Here is a 12,474-nt window from a genome sequence, read left to right as displayed (position 1 = left end):
GGAAAGCTAAAAATAATTTTTTAATTTTTTTGAGATAGGGTCTTGCTCTGTCGCCCAGGCTGGAGTACAGTGGCGCAATCTCAGCTCACTGCAACCTCTGCCTCCTGGGCTCAAGCGATCCTCTCATCTCAGCCTCCTGAGGAGCTGGGACTACAGCCGCACACTACCACGCTCCGCTGATCTTTTAAATTTTTTGTAGAGACAGGATTTCGCCATGTTGCCCAGGCTGGTCTCAAATTCCTGGGCTCAAGTAATCCGTCCACCTTGGCCTCCCAAACTGCTGGGACTACTGGCGTGAGCCACCGCGCCCAGCCTAAAAATAAATTATTGTTGAAATTGTATTTCAGTTTTTAAAAACTGTTACAGCCAAAAGACAACACAGTCTCCTAAAAGGAGTCTTGGGCTGGGTCAGAAGTAGATTCTAACCCTGAGCCTCTCCCTTACTAGCTATGTAGCTCTGGGCCATCACATCTGCAACGAGGGTAATCGCCCCACCCATCCATTCTGTTGGGTTACTTTTTTTTTTCTTTTTCTTTCTCTTTTTTTTTTTTTTTTTGAGACGGAGTCTCGCTGTGTCACCCAGGCTGGAGTGCAGTGGCCCCATCTCGGCTCACTGCAAGCTCCGCCTCCCGGGTTCACGCCATTCTCCTGCCTCAGCCTCCGAGTAGCTGGGACTACAGGCGCCCGCCACCTCGCCTGGCTAGTTTTTTTTTTTTTTGTATTTTTAGTAGAGACGGGGTTTCACCATGTTAGCCAGGATAGTCTCGATCTCCCGACCTCGTGATCCACCCGCCTCGGCCTCCCAAAGTGCTGGGATTACAGGCTTGAGCCACTGCGCCCGGCCTCTTTTTCTTTTCTTTTTTTTTTTTTTTTTGAGACAGGGTCTCACTCTGTCACTCCAACTGGAGTGCAGTGGTGGTCTCGGCTCACTGAAGCCTCAACTTCCTGGGCTCAAGTGATCCTCCTGCCTCAGCCTCCCAAAGTGCTGGGATTACAGGTGTGAGCTACCACCTCTGGCCCTGTTGGGTTATTGGTGATTAGTGGGCTAATGAATGGAACAGCACTCTGCAAACATCAGGGGCTAGACACAGCTCATGCTGAAATATGGTTTCCTGAGGATGAGGTCTAAACTGCCTCCTCTCTCTGGAAAGGGGGCCACGGTAGGTATAATGATGGGGCCCCAGGCGGCCACGCAGGTGCTCTCCTAGGAACTTGTGCGTGTGCAGGATTCTCTCTAACCTCCTGCCTTTATGTGACTGTAATCAGTTTTAGCGATGGTTTCTGTCACTTCGCATTGTATCATATCATTAAAAAAAAAGACTTACAGAATTCAAAACCAGTATCTAAGAGCTGCATACCATTTCAGAAGGGGAGGGTAGACTCTTAACTTCCTGTTCCCCCACTGCTGGACATTGAGGTTACTTCCAAATTCTCACCATGATAAGTGCCTCACAAGCAGCTTTGTACATAAAGCTTTGTACGTATTTTAGATTATCTCCTTAGACTAGGCTCTGGTAAATAGGATTACTGGATCAAGGGGTATGAACCAAATACTTTCTACAAAGACTATTTCAATTCACACCATCAATAATACTGTAGAAAAATGCCAGTGAAACTGGCATTTATCATGTTTGTATTCTGCCTTACTTTTTTTTGATATGGAGACTTGCTCTACCACCCAGGCTGGAGTGCAGTGGCACGACTGTGGCTCACTGCAACCTCCACTTCCCAGGTTCAAGCGACTCTCCTGCCTCAGCTTCCTGAGTAGTTGGGACTACAGGCATGCATCACCATGCCTGGCTAATTTTTGCAATTTTAGTAGAGATGGGGTTTCCCCATGCTGGCCAGGCTGGTCTCAAACTCCTAACCTCAAATGATCCGCCCACTTTGGTCTCCCAAAGTGCTGGGATGTACAGGCATGAGCCACCACGCCCAGCCCTGCCTTACTATTTTTTTCCTCCTAATTAAATAAGGAAATGGTACCTTATTGTTATAACTTACACTGCTTTGAATATTAATGGTATATGATATATATTTATCAACTGCTGTTACTATTTTGCTTGAGTATGTCTTTTGTCCATTTTTCAGGATATTTGTGGGTTTAAAAAAATTGAATTCCTAAACGCACATTAGAATAGGGATATCAACTTTTGTGTTGTCATATTTTAAAATACTTTCCAAAACTGAAAGCTTTGAAGAGGACTGAATTCCAGCAGTATGAAATGGTTAAAAAGTGGATAATCACGTATCTATGCCTGAAGGTGGTATTTCTCACATCAATAGATCCTGCAAACAATAAACTAATATTCCAAAGAAATTTTACTGGAAATACATTGGAGAGTCCTTAGTAAGGTCATTGGCAATACAGTCTAGGAAGATCTAGGTCAACAGATGAACCTGTTAGACAGGTTTAACCAATTCCCTTAGACTAGTCTGAATGCTGAGAACTCCAGAGAATTGTCAAACTCCCTCTCTAGCTTGGATACAGGTAATTTTATTTTCTTTTAAGAGGCAGGCAGGTCACATTCAACAGACAAGATGAATAAGTTGCTTTTCTTTTCTTTTTTCTTTCTTTTTTTTTTTCTTTCTTGTTTGAGACAGGGTGTTGCTCTGTCTGCAGTCATAGCTCACCATAGCCTTGACCTCCCAGGTTCAAGCGACCCCCACAGGGTCCCTAATGAGAACCAAACAGAAAAACCCCCGACTCAGGTTTGTTGGGCAATCCTTCTTTTCCACAGAAGCTGGACCAGGTTCTGTTATCGTTTAAAAAATATACTATGTTGAATATTTTTAAAGACAAGAAGGGAAAGAGAACAGGTTCTTGCAAAGATAGGTACAGCCTCGACTCCTTTCAAGTACACGCCATCTCCCGAGTACTCGCTGCCCACACCCAGCCAAGTCAATCACGGGACCCAGACAGTGTCAGACGGGATGCTGCCGGGAAAGCAAGGCGGGGCCCTGTTCCGTGGGGCCCTGCAGCATTTGAGCCACAGTTTGAATGATGTGTTGCAAAGAGTTTTTACTTGCACAGCTGAGAAGCAGGTCACTTCGTTTCTCAAGAACCAGCCGGCCTCAGTGCACAACTGAAGGTCAAGCGACTCTTACAGCCCTGTAGCCTCACCGTGTGACACCCAGGTGACCTGTCTCTGCCAAAGTGCTGACTGTGCTCGCAGTCCTTGGAAGGCACTTAAGTTTTTAATAGAAAGGACCTATAATTAGGGCAGTATCTGGTGCTCTGATCTGGGAGTAGGAGAAAAGGAAAACAGCCCCTAGGATTCCTGCCCACAGTTCAGCACAGGACGCCAGGAGATTTTCAAAACCTGACATTCTTCAGCGAGGCTTATGTGAAAGATGCTTGAACCGCAGAGTAAGGTCTCGGCTCTTCCCCACTCTCAGAGAGCCTCCAGGAGGACTCCGAGACTCCCAGACCAGCCCTCCGCCCCCGACCTCAATCTCAGAATAACTGAACTCTGGAAAGTCAAGATCACCAAGAACAGAAATACAAGAGGCTGGGGCCTGAGTTTAGAAACGACCAAAGACAGAATAAAAAGGACAGTCCTTTGTAAACTGTACACCAGAGACAGGGCAGCCTGGGAGTGGCGGAGTGCACCAAGCTCACTGTGGCTTGGGGTGGGGTGGTGGGGTGTGACTAGGAGTTGCCGGCTCTCCAGCCCGGGACAGTTACCCAACTCGTCTCCCAGCCTGTTTCCCCATGGGCAGCCGAGACGGCCAGGACATAGTGAAGCAGGTCACAAGGGGCTCAGAGTGTCCTCCCCTGCCCCGTCCAAGGAAACAGGGCCCGGCTCTGGGGGCGAACTCTGACCCCAGTACCCCAAGTGGCTGTGCCCTGGGGCAGGCACAGAGGAGCTCCCTCGGGAGCGAATCTCGGGTAGTTCTGGCCTCCTCCCGCTGGCCCAGGGCTGCCCCGGGGGCGCCAGCAGGCACTGCTCGCTGTGGGTAGGGGGGTGCAAACTAGACGCGGCCTCTGGGAGGGCAAGACCGGGAGGGGTCGGCCTGTGTCGGGGGCTACTGGAAAAGCAGCGCCACCGCCACCCACCTGACGACATGGAAGGCCCAAAGCAGGCGGTCTGTGCGGGGCCCGCGCGAGGCGCGGACGATGCTGAGATACAGGTAGAACGCAATGGCTACGGTCCAGAAGAAGGAGCTGGTGTTGGCGAAGGTGGACAGCGCGCCCTGCAGCACGCAGTCCCACGACGGGCCCGCGAAGTCCTGCAGCACTCCGTAGAAGTAGGAGGCGGCCGAGAGCAGGTCGGCCAGCGACAAGAAGAGCAGCAGGCGCCGTGCCCGGCTGCGCAGGTCGGGCCACAGGGCGTGCGTGGCCACCAGCAGGCCCGAGCCGAGCGCGGAGAGCGCGCACGACAGCAGCACCACGGTGCGCTCCGACGGCACCAGCTCGGTGGGCGGCGCGGCCTGCGGCATGGCGTGGGGGACCAAGAGCCAGAGCGCCGCGAGGGCAGAAGCCGGGCCGCGCGTGCGGCCACCGCCGCCGCCGTCTGGGCAGCTAGACGCCCGAGGCTCGCGTCTAGGCGCCCGCCCCACCCGCGTCCGGCCGCTCCCCGCCCATCTGGGCTCTGGGTCCCGAGCCCCGCCCACGCCCAGGGCCCCGCCCCTATATCCCGGTCTGAGCCCCGCCCAGGTGCCCCTTCTCGTCCCGTTTCTCCGGGCCCTGAGCCCCGCCCCCTCCACGCCCGTGCGGCTTCCAAGCTCCACCGGGTGCCAGAGGCTCCTGAGCCCCGCCCACGCCCTCACACCACGTCCCTAAGCCCCTAAGCCCTTAAGCCCTACCCCCTGTCCCTCCACACTCTGCCAGGCCCACCCCTGCTCTTGCCAGGTGTCTGGGACGTCCAGTCCTGTGAGAGGAAGGACTGGCATTTTTAGGGCTCGTATTACTTTCCCTCTTTTCAGCCAGCATTCTGTGTGTGTTGTGAGTGGAAGGGCGTGAGGATCAGAGGCGTTCTTTCCACTAGCAACAGAAGCAACTCTCGGGTGTGATCCTCATTCCTTAAGCCGTGATCCCGACGTGTTCACAAGTTGGTGGTGATGACTTGGGGAAGCCGGTGTTTCCAACTTTTCTTAAAATAAACATGCTGTTTTTTAAAAAATACCGAACTAGGTGTGATTTTTAAAAAATGAAATGCTAGGCCGGGCGCGGCTTTTTCTTGTTTTAAAATTTCATACTTTTCAATTAAGATGTAGTTCACATACCGCAAAATTGGCCCTTTTAACTAAACAATTCAGTAGTATGTTCACAAGTTTGTGCAACCATCGTTATTATCATTATTATCTAATTCTACAACATTGTCATCACCCCAAAAAGAAATCCTTATCCCTTAGCCGTTAGCCCTTAGTCATTCTCCCCTAAGCCCTGGCAACCACTCTTTTACCGCGGATTTGCTTGTTCTGTACATTTCCTATAAGTAAAATCGTATGCTCTGTGTCCTTTATGTCTGACTTTTTTCACTTAGCACATTTCTGAGGTTCATCGTAGCATATAGCAGTGCTTCATTCCTTTTATTGCCCAATCATATTCCATTATATGGATATACCACCTTTTTTTTTTTTTGTATAGACCAAGTCTCCCTCTGTCGCCCCGACTGGAGTGCAGTGGCATCATCTCGGCTCACTGCAACCTCTGCCTCCCAGCTTCAAGCAATTTTCCTGCCTCAGCCTCCCGAGTAGCTGGGACTACAGGCACATGCCGCCACACCCGGCTAATTTCTTTTCTATTTTAGTAGAGATGGGGTTTCACCGTGTTGCCCAGGCTGGTCTTGAACTTCTGAGCTCAAGCAGTCTGCCTGCCTTGGCCTCCCAAAGTGCTAGGATTACAGGCATGAGCCACCGTGCTCAGCAGGACGTACCACATTTTACTTAGCTATTATTCATTAGCCCATGGACATTTGGGTTGTTAACACTTTTTAACTATTATGAATAATATCACTATGAAAATTTGCATACAAGTTTTTTGTGATGTATGTTTTCAGTTCTCCTATGTATATACCTAGGAATGGAGTTGCTGGGCCATACGCAACTTTATATTTCACCTTGTGAGGAACTGCCAAGGTGTTTTTCAAAGTGACTGTACGTTTCATTTAAATTTGCACCAGCAATGTATGAGGAATTTCTCTACATTCTTTCAACACTTTTTTTGAGACAGGGTCTCTGTCACCGAGGCTGGAGTGCAGGCACAACCACAGCTCACTGCAGCCTCAAATTACTGGGCTCAAGCAATCCTCCCAAATTGGCCTCCCCAATAGTTAGGACTTCAGGTGCATGTCACCATGCCCTACTAATTTTTTTTTTTTTTTTTTTTTTTAAGACTGAGTCTTGCTCTTGTTGCCCAGGTTGGAGTGCAGTGGTGCGATCTAGGCTCACTGCAACCTCTGCCTCCTGGGTTCAAGCAATTCTCCTGCCTCAGCCTCCCGAGTAGCTGGGATTACAGGTGTACACCACCACGCCCTGCTAATTTTTGTATTTTTAGTAGAGACAGGGTTTCACCATGTTGGCCAGGCTGGTCTCGAACTCCTGACCTCAGGTGATCTGCCCGCCTTGGCCTCCCAAAGTGCTGGGATGACAGGTGTGAGCCACCTTGCCCAGCCCCTACTAAATTTTTTTTTTTGGAGATGGGGTCTCACTATGTTGCCCAGACTGGTCTCAAACTCCTGCCTTGACCTCCCAAAGTGCTGGGATTACAGGTGTGAGGCCACCTCACCCAGCCTTCCAACGTTTTTTATTATTTTTGTGATAATAGCCATCATAGTGGGTGTGAAGTTGTTCCTCATTGTGGTTTAGATTTGCATTTCTCTGATGAATAATGACCTCAAACATCTTTCCATGTGTGTATTGGACATTTGCATATCCTCTTTGGAGAAATGTCTATCCAACTAACTTTCTCTTTTCTTTCTCTCTCTCTCTTTCTTTCTTTTCTTTTTTTTTTTTTTTTTTCTCAGACTGAGTCTCACACCGTCACCCTGGCTGGAGTGCAGTGGCGTGATCTCAGCTCACTGCAACCTCCACCTCCCAGGTTCAAGCAGTTCTCCTGCCCCAGCCTCCCGAGTAACTGGGATTACAGGCGCCAGCCACCACACGCAGCTAATTTTTGTATTTTTAGTAGAGACGGGGTTTCACCGTGTTGATCAGGCTGGTCACAAACCCCTGACTTCAAGTGATCCACCCGCCTCAGCCTCTCAAAGTGCTGGGATTACAGGCATGAGCCACCACACCTGGCCAATTTTCTTTCTTATTTTTAAATTGGTTTGTCTTTTCGTTGTTGAGCTGCAAGAGTTCTTTATGTATTCTAGTTATTACCCTCTTACCAGCTGTGTGATTTGCAAATATTTTTTCCCATTTTGTGGGTTGTCTTTTCACTTTCTTGATAGTGTATTTCAAAGGAAAAAAGTGGTTTTTGACGATGTCCAATTTGTCCATTTTTTTTCTTTGGTTGCTTGTGCTTTTGTTGTCACGTCTAAGAAACCAGCACCTATGCCAAACTCATGAAGGTTTGCATCTCTGTTTTGTTTCTTTCCAGCACCTCACTTTTATGGTTACTGTAGCTTTATAGTAAGTTTTGAAATTGGGAAGTGAGTCCTTCAAGATTATTTTTTTCTTTTTTTTGAGATGGAGTCTCACTCTGTTGCCCAGACTGGAGTGCAGTGGTTTGATCTCAGCTCACTGCAACCTCTGCCTCCCAGGTTCAAATGATTCTCCTGCCTCAACCTCCCGAGTAGCTGGGACTACAGGCGCCCACTACCACACCTGGCTAATTTTTGTATTTTTAGTGGAGGCAGGGTTTCACTATGTTGCTCAGGCTGTTCTCAAACTCCTGACCTCAAGTGATCTGCCCGCCTCAACCTCCCAAAGTGCTGGGATCACAGGCTTGAGCCACCATGCCCCACCCTTCAACATTGTTTTTCTTTTCCAATATTGTTTTGGCTATCCGATGCCCCTTGCAATTCCCTATTAATTTGAGAATCAGTTTTTCCATTTCTGCAAAAGAAATGGAAAAGATTGATAGAGATTGCTTTGAATCTGTAGATAAAAGTGGAGAATAATGCTATATTAATAATATGAGATCTCCTTATCCATGGACCAAGGATGTCTTTCCATTTATTTAGCTTTTCTTTAACTTCCTTCAGTGATATCTTATAGTTTTTGGTGTACATTAGGTTTGATTTCACGTTTGGTTCATAGAAAGCAAATATTATCTTTGTATATCTAACTTTAAAAAAATTGTTTTGGCCGGGTGCAGTGGCCTGTAATCCCAGCTCTTTGGGAGGCTAAGATGGGAGAATCACTTGAGAGGCCAGGAGTTTAAGACCAGCCTAGATGACTTAGTGAGACTCCATCTCATACAAAAATAAAATAAAGGCCAGGCATGGTGGCTTACGCCTATAATCCCAGCACTTTGGGAGGCCGAGGCAGGCAGATCACCTGAGGTCAGGAGTTCCGAGACCAGCCTGACCAACATGGTGAAACCCCATCTCAACTAAAATTACAAAATTAGTTGGGCATGGTTGCAGGGCGTAATCCCAGCTCTTTGGAACCTGAGGCAGGATAATCACTTGAACCTGGGAGGCAGAGGTTGCAGTGAGCCGAGGTTGCACCATTGCACTCCAGCCTGGGCAACAAGAGTGAAACTCTGTCTCAAAAAAATAAATAAATAAAAATAAAAATAAATAAAATTGTTTTATGAAATATTCATATTGAAAAGTGCCTAAAATACAAATGTACAATTTATTAGATAATTATAAACAGCCATCCAGGGCAAGAAATACAACATTACCAGCATACCACAAACCTCCCACAAACCCCTTCCCCCTCAGTCATTTCCTTGCTTTTTTTTTTTTTTGCCCAGGCTGGTCTTTAACTCCTGGGCTCAAAGGATCCTCTGGCCTCAGCCTCCTAAGCAGCTGGGACTACAGGTAGGAGCCACTACTGGAGGCTCTAGCTCTTACCCATCCATGTATGCATCCCTGAACAAAACAGTGCAGTTTGCCTGTCATTGAGCTTTATGTAAGCGGAATCATACTCTCTGTTCCCTTTTGTGTTTTCTGTATTTTGTTCAACCTTATTTTTGTGAGATTCATCCAACCTCTTACTATTTGCTACATGCAATTCATTCATTTTCACTACTGTATAGTACTCCACTGTATAAATAATTCCATTGTATAAATAATTGTGTATTTATCCATTCTATTGTTTTTGGACATTTGGGTTGTTTCCGGGTTTTGGCTATTAGAAGCAATGCTGGAATAAGCATAGATTCTTTTTTAATCAGAAAACAAGTTACTACAGGCAGTTCTCAGCAGTGCAAGCAAACGTATTTGTGGAGTTTGTTCTGCAGAGAGCTAAGAGCGGCTGCCTTCCTTCCAAGTCACTTGTGATCGTTCAAAAGACCCCTGACCTCCTCCTGAGAGGACCCCAGACCATAAACAGAACCTGGCTGAGAGTTCTGTCAATGAAGCCTCTCAGCTTTTCTCTGATGGAAATAGCTTTAAGTTTGGCTTTTGCAATCAGCCTGGGGCTTTGGACTACGGCAAGGCAAGAGTCTGGAATGGATTCTGCCTCCCCAGAGCTCGGTCATTTAATCCTTGGGGTATCTGGAGGAGCGGGGAGGAGATGGGGCACATGAGAGGTCTTGTAGCAACCTGCTTTGTCAGCAGATCAATTTTGACTAGATCTTTCCTGCTTTATTGAGATTGAAGTGCTTTGCCTAAATCTCCAGGTGAGCAGCTGGCTGTTTTACAAGCATTTATTTTTATGTTTTTTCCCCCACCTCCCACCCTCGCTTATAGACCATTTTCATCAGGAAATTGCTTGGCTTTCTTTGCACTGGGAAACAACATTCAAAGAACTTTCATACTTCCTACACCTAGGGAAAAACTGTGAAAGACGTGCAATGATATAGCTTCAAATTGCTTAGATTTAAATGTGAAGCTAATTTTACACTGTCCAGGGTCATGGATGTTGTCTAGATGGGTCCAGGCATTTATCAGGAGGTGGGAACTGTGACTCCCATCGCAGCTGGGATCTGAAGTAGCCCAGCATGGTCTCCACTAAAGGGAGTTTGGGGTTCCTGACCCTGGGACTCTCAGAGCTCCTGGGGCTCCGCTCCTCCTTGGGGGACTCTGGGGAGGTCTGACTGAGAAGAATAAGCCTAGAGAAACCCCAGGCTCTGAGCTGTCTCTAATGATCCCTGCCCCAGATGGTGTGGGATGTCCCATTAGCCACATTTTCAGTTTCCGGTCTTTCAGGACCCCCTCTCCTGCCTCATCTTTGGGGGAACTGGTAAGAAACCCAGATGCATCTTCTTTGGACCCTGAGTTGTTTCTCTAGTAGCTGTGCCAAGCCAGCTGGCAGTTGTCTGCCGCTCCATGTCCAGTGTCCAAGGGGGCCGTGTCCCATGTCCTCACACATCATCACAACCTCGCTTCACCCTACTTGTCTGGCTGCAGAGCTAGGGCCCAGACCCAGAGAGGCCCCATCACAGTGGCGAGCAGCCCCCGGAGAAAGCTAGTTTTTGGGTTACTTTCTCCTCCTCCTCCTCTCACCCCAGGAACTGGCACAAGATTCTCCTCTGACAAGCACAATAGAGGTGACAGTTTGGTGTCTCTCATTTGGAGGAATCTGAAATGATTTTTCTGAGGTCAACTCCAACGTAAGTCACAAGCCACAAACGTAGTTTTAAAACTGGAACAGAGGAGGGACTTTCAGCTCGGGCTGGCCACCTTCCTCATTTCCCTGTTTGAAAGGTGAGTGTGGTACAGGCTCTGCCACTGATCACTGCCCGAATCATGAAGGGAGGGAACTCATGCTGCTCCTTCCTGCCTGGGGACCATGGTGAGTGTCTTAGTCAGGGCTCTCTAAAGCGCCCGAACTAATAGCATAGATGTAAATATAAAGGGGAGTTTTTTGTTTTTGTTTTTTTGGTTTGTTTTTTTTTTTTTTTTTTTTTTTTTGAGACGGAGTCTGGCTCTGTCGCCCGGGCTGGAGTGCAGTGGCCGGATCTCAGCTCACTGCAAGCTCCGCCCCCCGGGTTTACGCCATTCTCCTGCCTCAGCCTCCCGAGTAGCTGGGACTACAGGCGCCCGCTGCCTCGCCCGGCTAGTTTTTTATATTTTTTAGTAGAGACGGGGTTTCACCGTGTTCGCCAGGATGGTCTCGATCTCCTGACCTAGTGATCCGCCCGTCTCGGCCTCCCAAAGTGCTGGGATTACAGGCTTGAGCCACCGCGCCCGGCCGGTTTGTTTTTTTTTTGAGATGGAGTCTCGCTGTGTCGCCTAGGCTGGAGTGTGGTGGTACAATCTCAGCTCACTGTGACCTCCGCCTCCTGGGTTCAAGTGATTCTCCTGTCTCAGCCCCCTGAGTAGCTGGGCCTACAGGTACATGCCACCATGCCCGGCTAATTTTTGTATTTTTAGTAGAGACAGGGTTTCTCCATGTTGAACAGGCTGGTCTTGAACTCCTGTCCTCAGATGATCCACCTGTCTCATCCTCCCAAAGTGTTGGGATTATAGGCGTGAGCCACCACGCCCGGCCAAGGGGAGTTTATTAAGGAGTTTTTGTTTGTTTGTTTGTTTGTTTTAGGCAGAGTCTCACTCTGCCACCCAGGCTGGAGTGCAGTGACGTGATCTCCGCTCACTGCAAGCTCCGCCTCCCGGGTTCACGCCATTCTTCTGCCTCAGCCTCCTGAGTAGGTGGGACTACAGGTGCCCACCACCACGCCCAGCCAATTTTTTTTTGTATTTTTAGAAGACACGGGGTTTCACCATGTTAGCCAGGATGGTCTTGATCTCCTGACCTCATGATTTACCCGCCTCGGCCTCCCAAAGTGCTGGGATTACAGGCATGAGCCACCGCGCCCGGCCAAGGAGTTTTAACTCACGCAGTCACGAGGTCCCACAATAGGCTGTCTGCAAGCTGAGGAGCAAGGAAGGCAGTCTGCATCCCAAAGCTGAAGAACTTGGAGTTCGATGTTTGAGAGCAGGAAGCATCTGGTAAGGAAGAAAGATGTAGGCTGGGAGGCTAAGCTGGTCAATCTCTCCACGTTCTTCTTCTTCTTTTTTTTTTTTTTTGAGATGGAGTCTCGTGCTGTCGCCCAGTCTGGAGTGCAGTCACACCACTATGTCCGGCAATTTTTGCATTTTTGGTAGAGACAGGGTTTCACCATGTTGGCCAGGGTGGTCTGGAACTCCTGACCTCAGGTGATCCACCTGCATCAAACTGCTGGGATTATAGGTGTGAACCACCTTGCCTGGCCTTCTCCATGTTCTTCTACTTGCTTTTATTCTGGCCGAGCTGATAGCTGATTAGATGGTGCCCCCCAGATTGAGGGTGGGTCTGCCTCTCCCACCCCACTAACTGAGATGTTAATCTCCTTTGGCAACACCCTCACAGACACACCCAGGAACAATACTTTCCATCCTTCGATCAAGTTAACATTCAATATTAACCATC

The 12,474-nt window shown here is 48.5% G+C and overlaps 1 protein-coding gene across 3 annotated transcripts in view; it reads right to left on the bottom strand.

Moving 5' to 3' along the window:
* Positions 1-12,474, bottom strand: part of LOC105479160 (G protein-coupled receptor 157) — a 77,557-nt gene that overhangs the window by 21,165 nt on the left and 43,918 nt on the right. Inside the window, exon 1 of one of the 3 annotated variants that reach the window (XM_011737013.2) lies at positions 4,058-4,494. The exons of 1 other annotated variant lie outside the window; for it this stretch is intronic. In XM_011737013.2, the coding sequence (XP_011735315.2) occupies positions 4,058-4,440 (383 nt within the window). In that variant the 5' untranslated portion in view covers positions 4,441-4,494. Of the gene's footprint in view, positions 1-4,057; positions 4,495-12,474 lie in introns of those variants that run through there. One more of the 3 variants, XM_011737007.2, reaches the window with a different exon arrangement.

The sequence above is a fragment of the Macaca nemestrina genome, chromosome 1 (genome assembly GCF_043159975.1).
Source record: "Macaca nemestrina isolate mMacNem1 chromosome 1, mMacNem.hap1, whole genome shotgun sequence".
NCBI lineage: Eukaryota > Metazoa > Chordata > Mammalia > Primates > Cercopithecidae > Macaca > Macaca nemestrina.
Note: the sequence above shows the minus strand (reverse complement) of the source record. Positions and strands in the feature narration are given on the sequence as shown.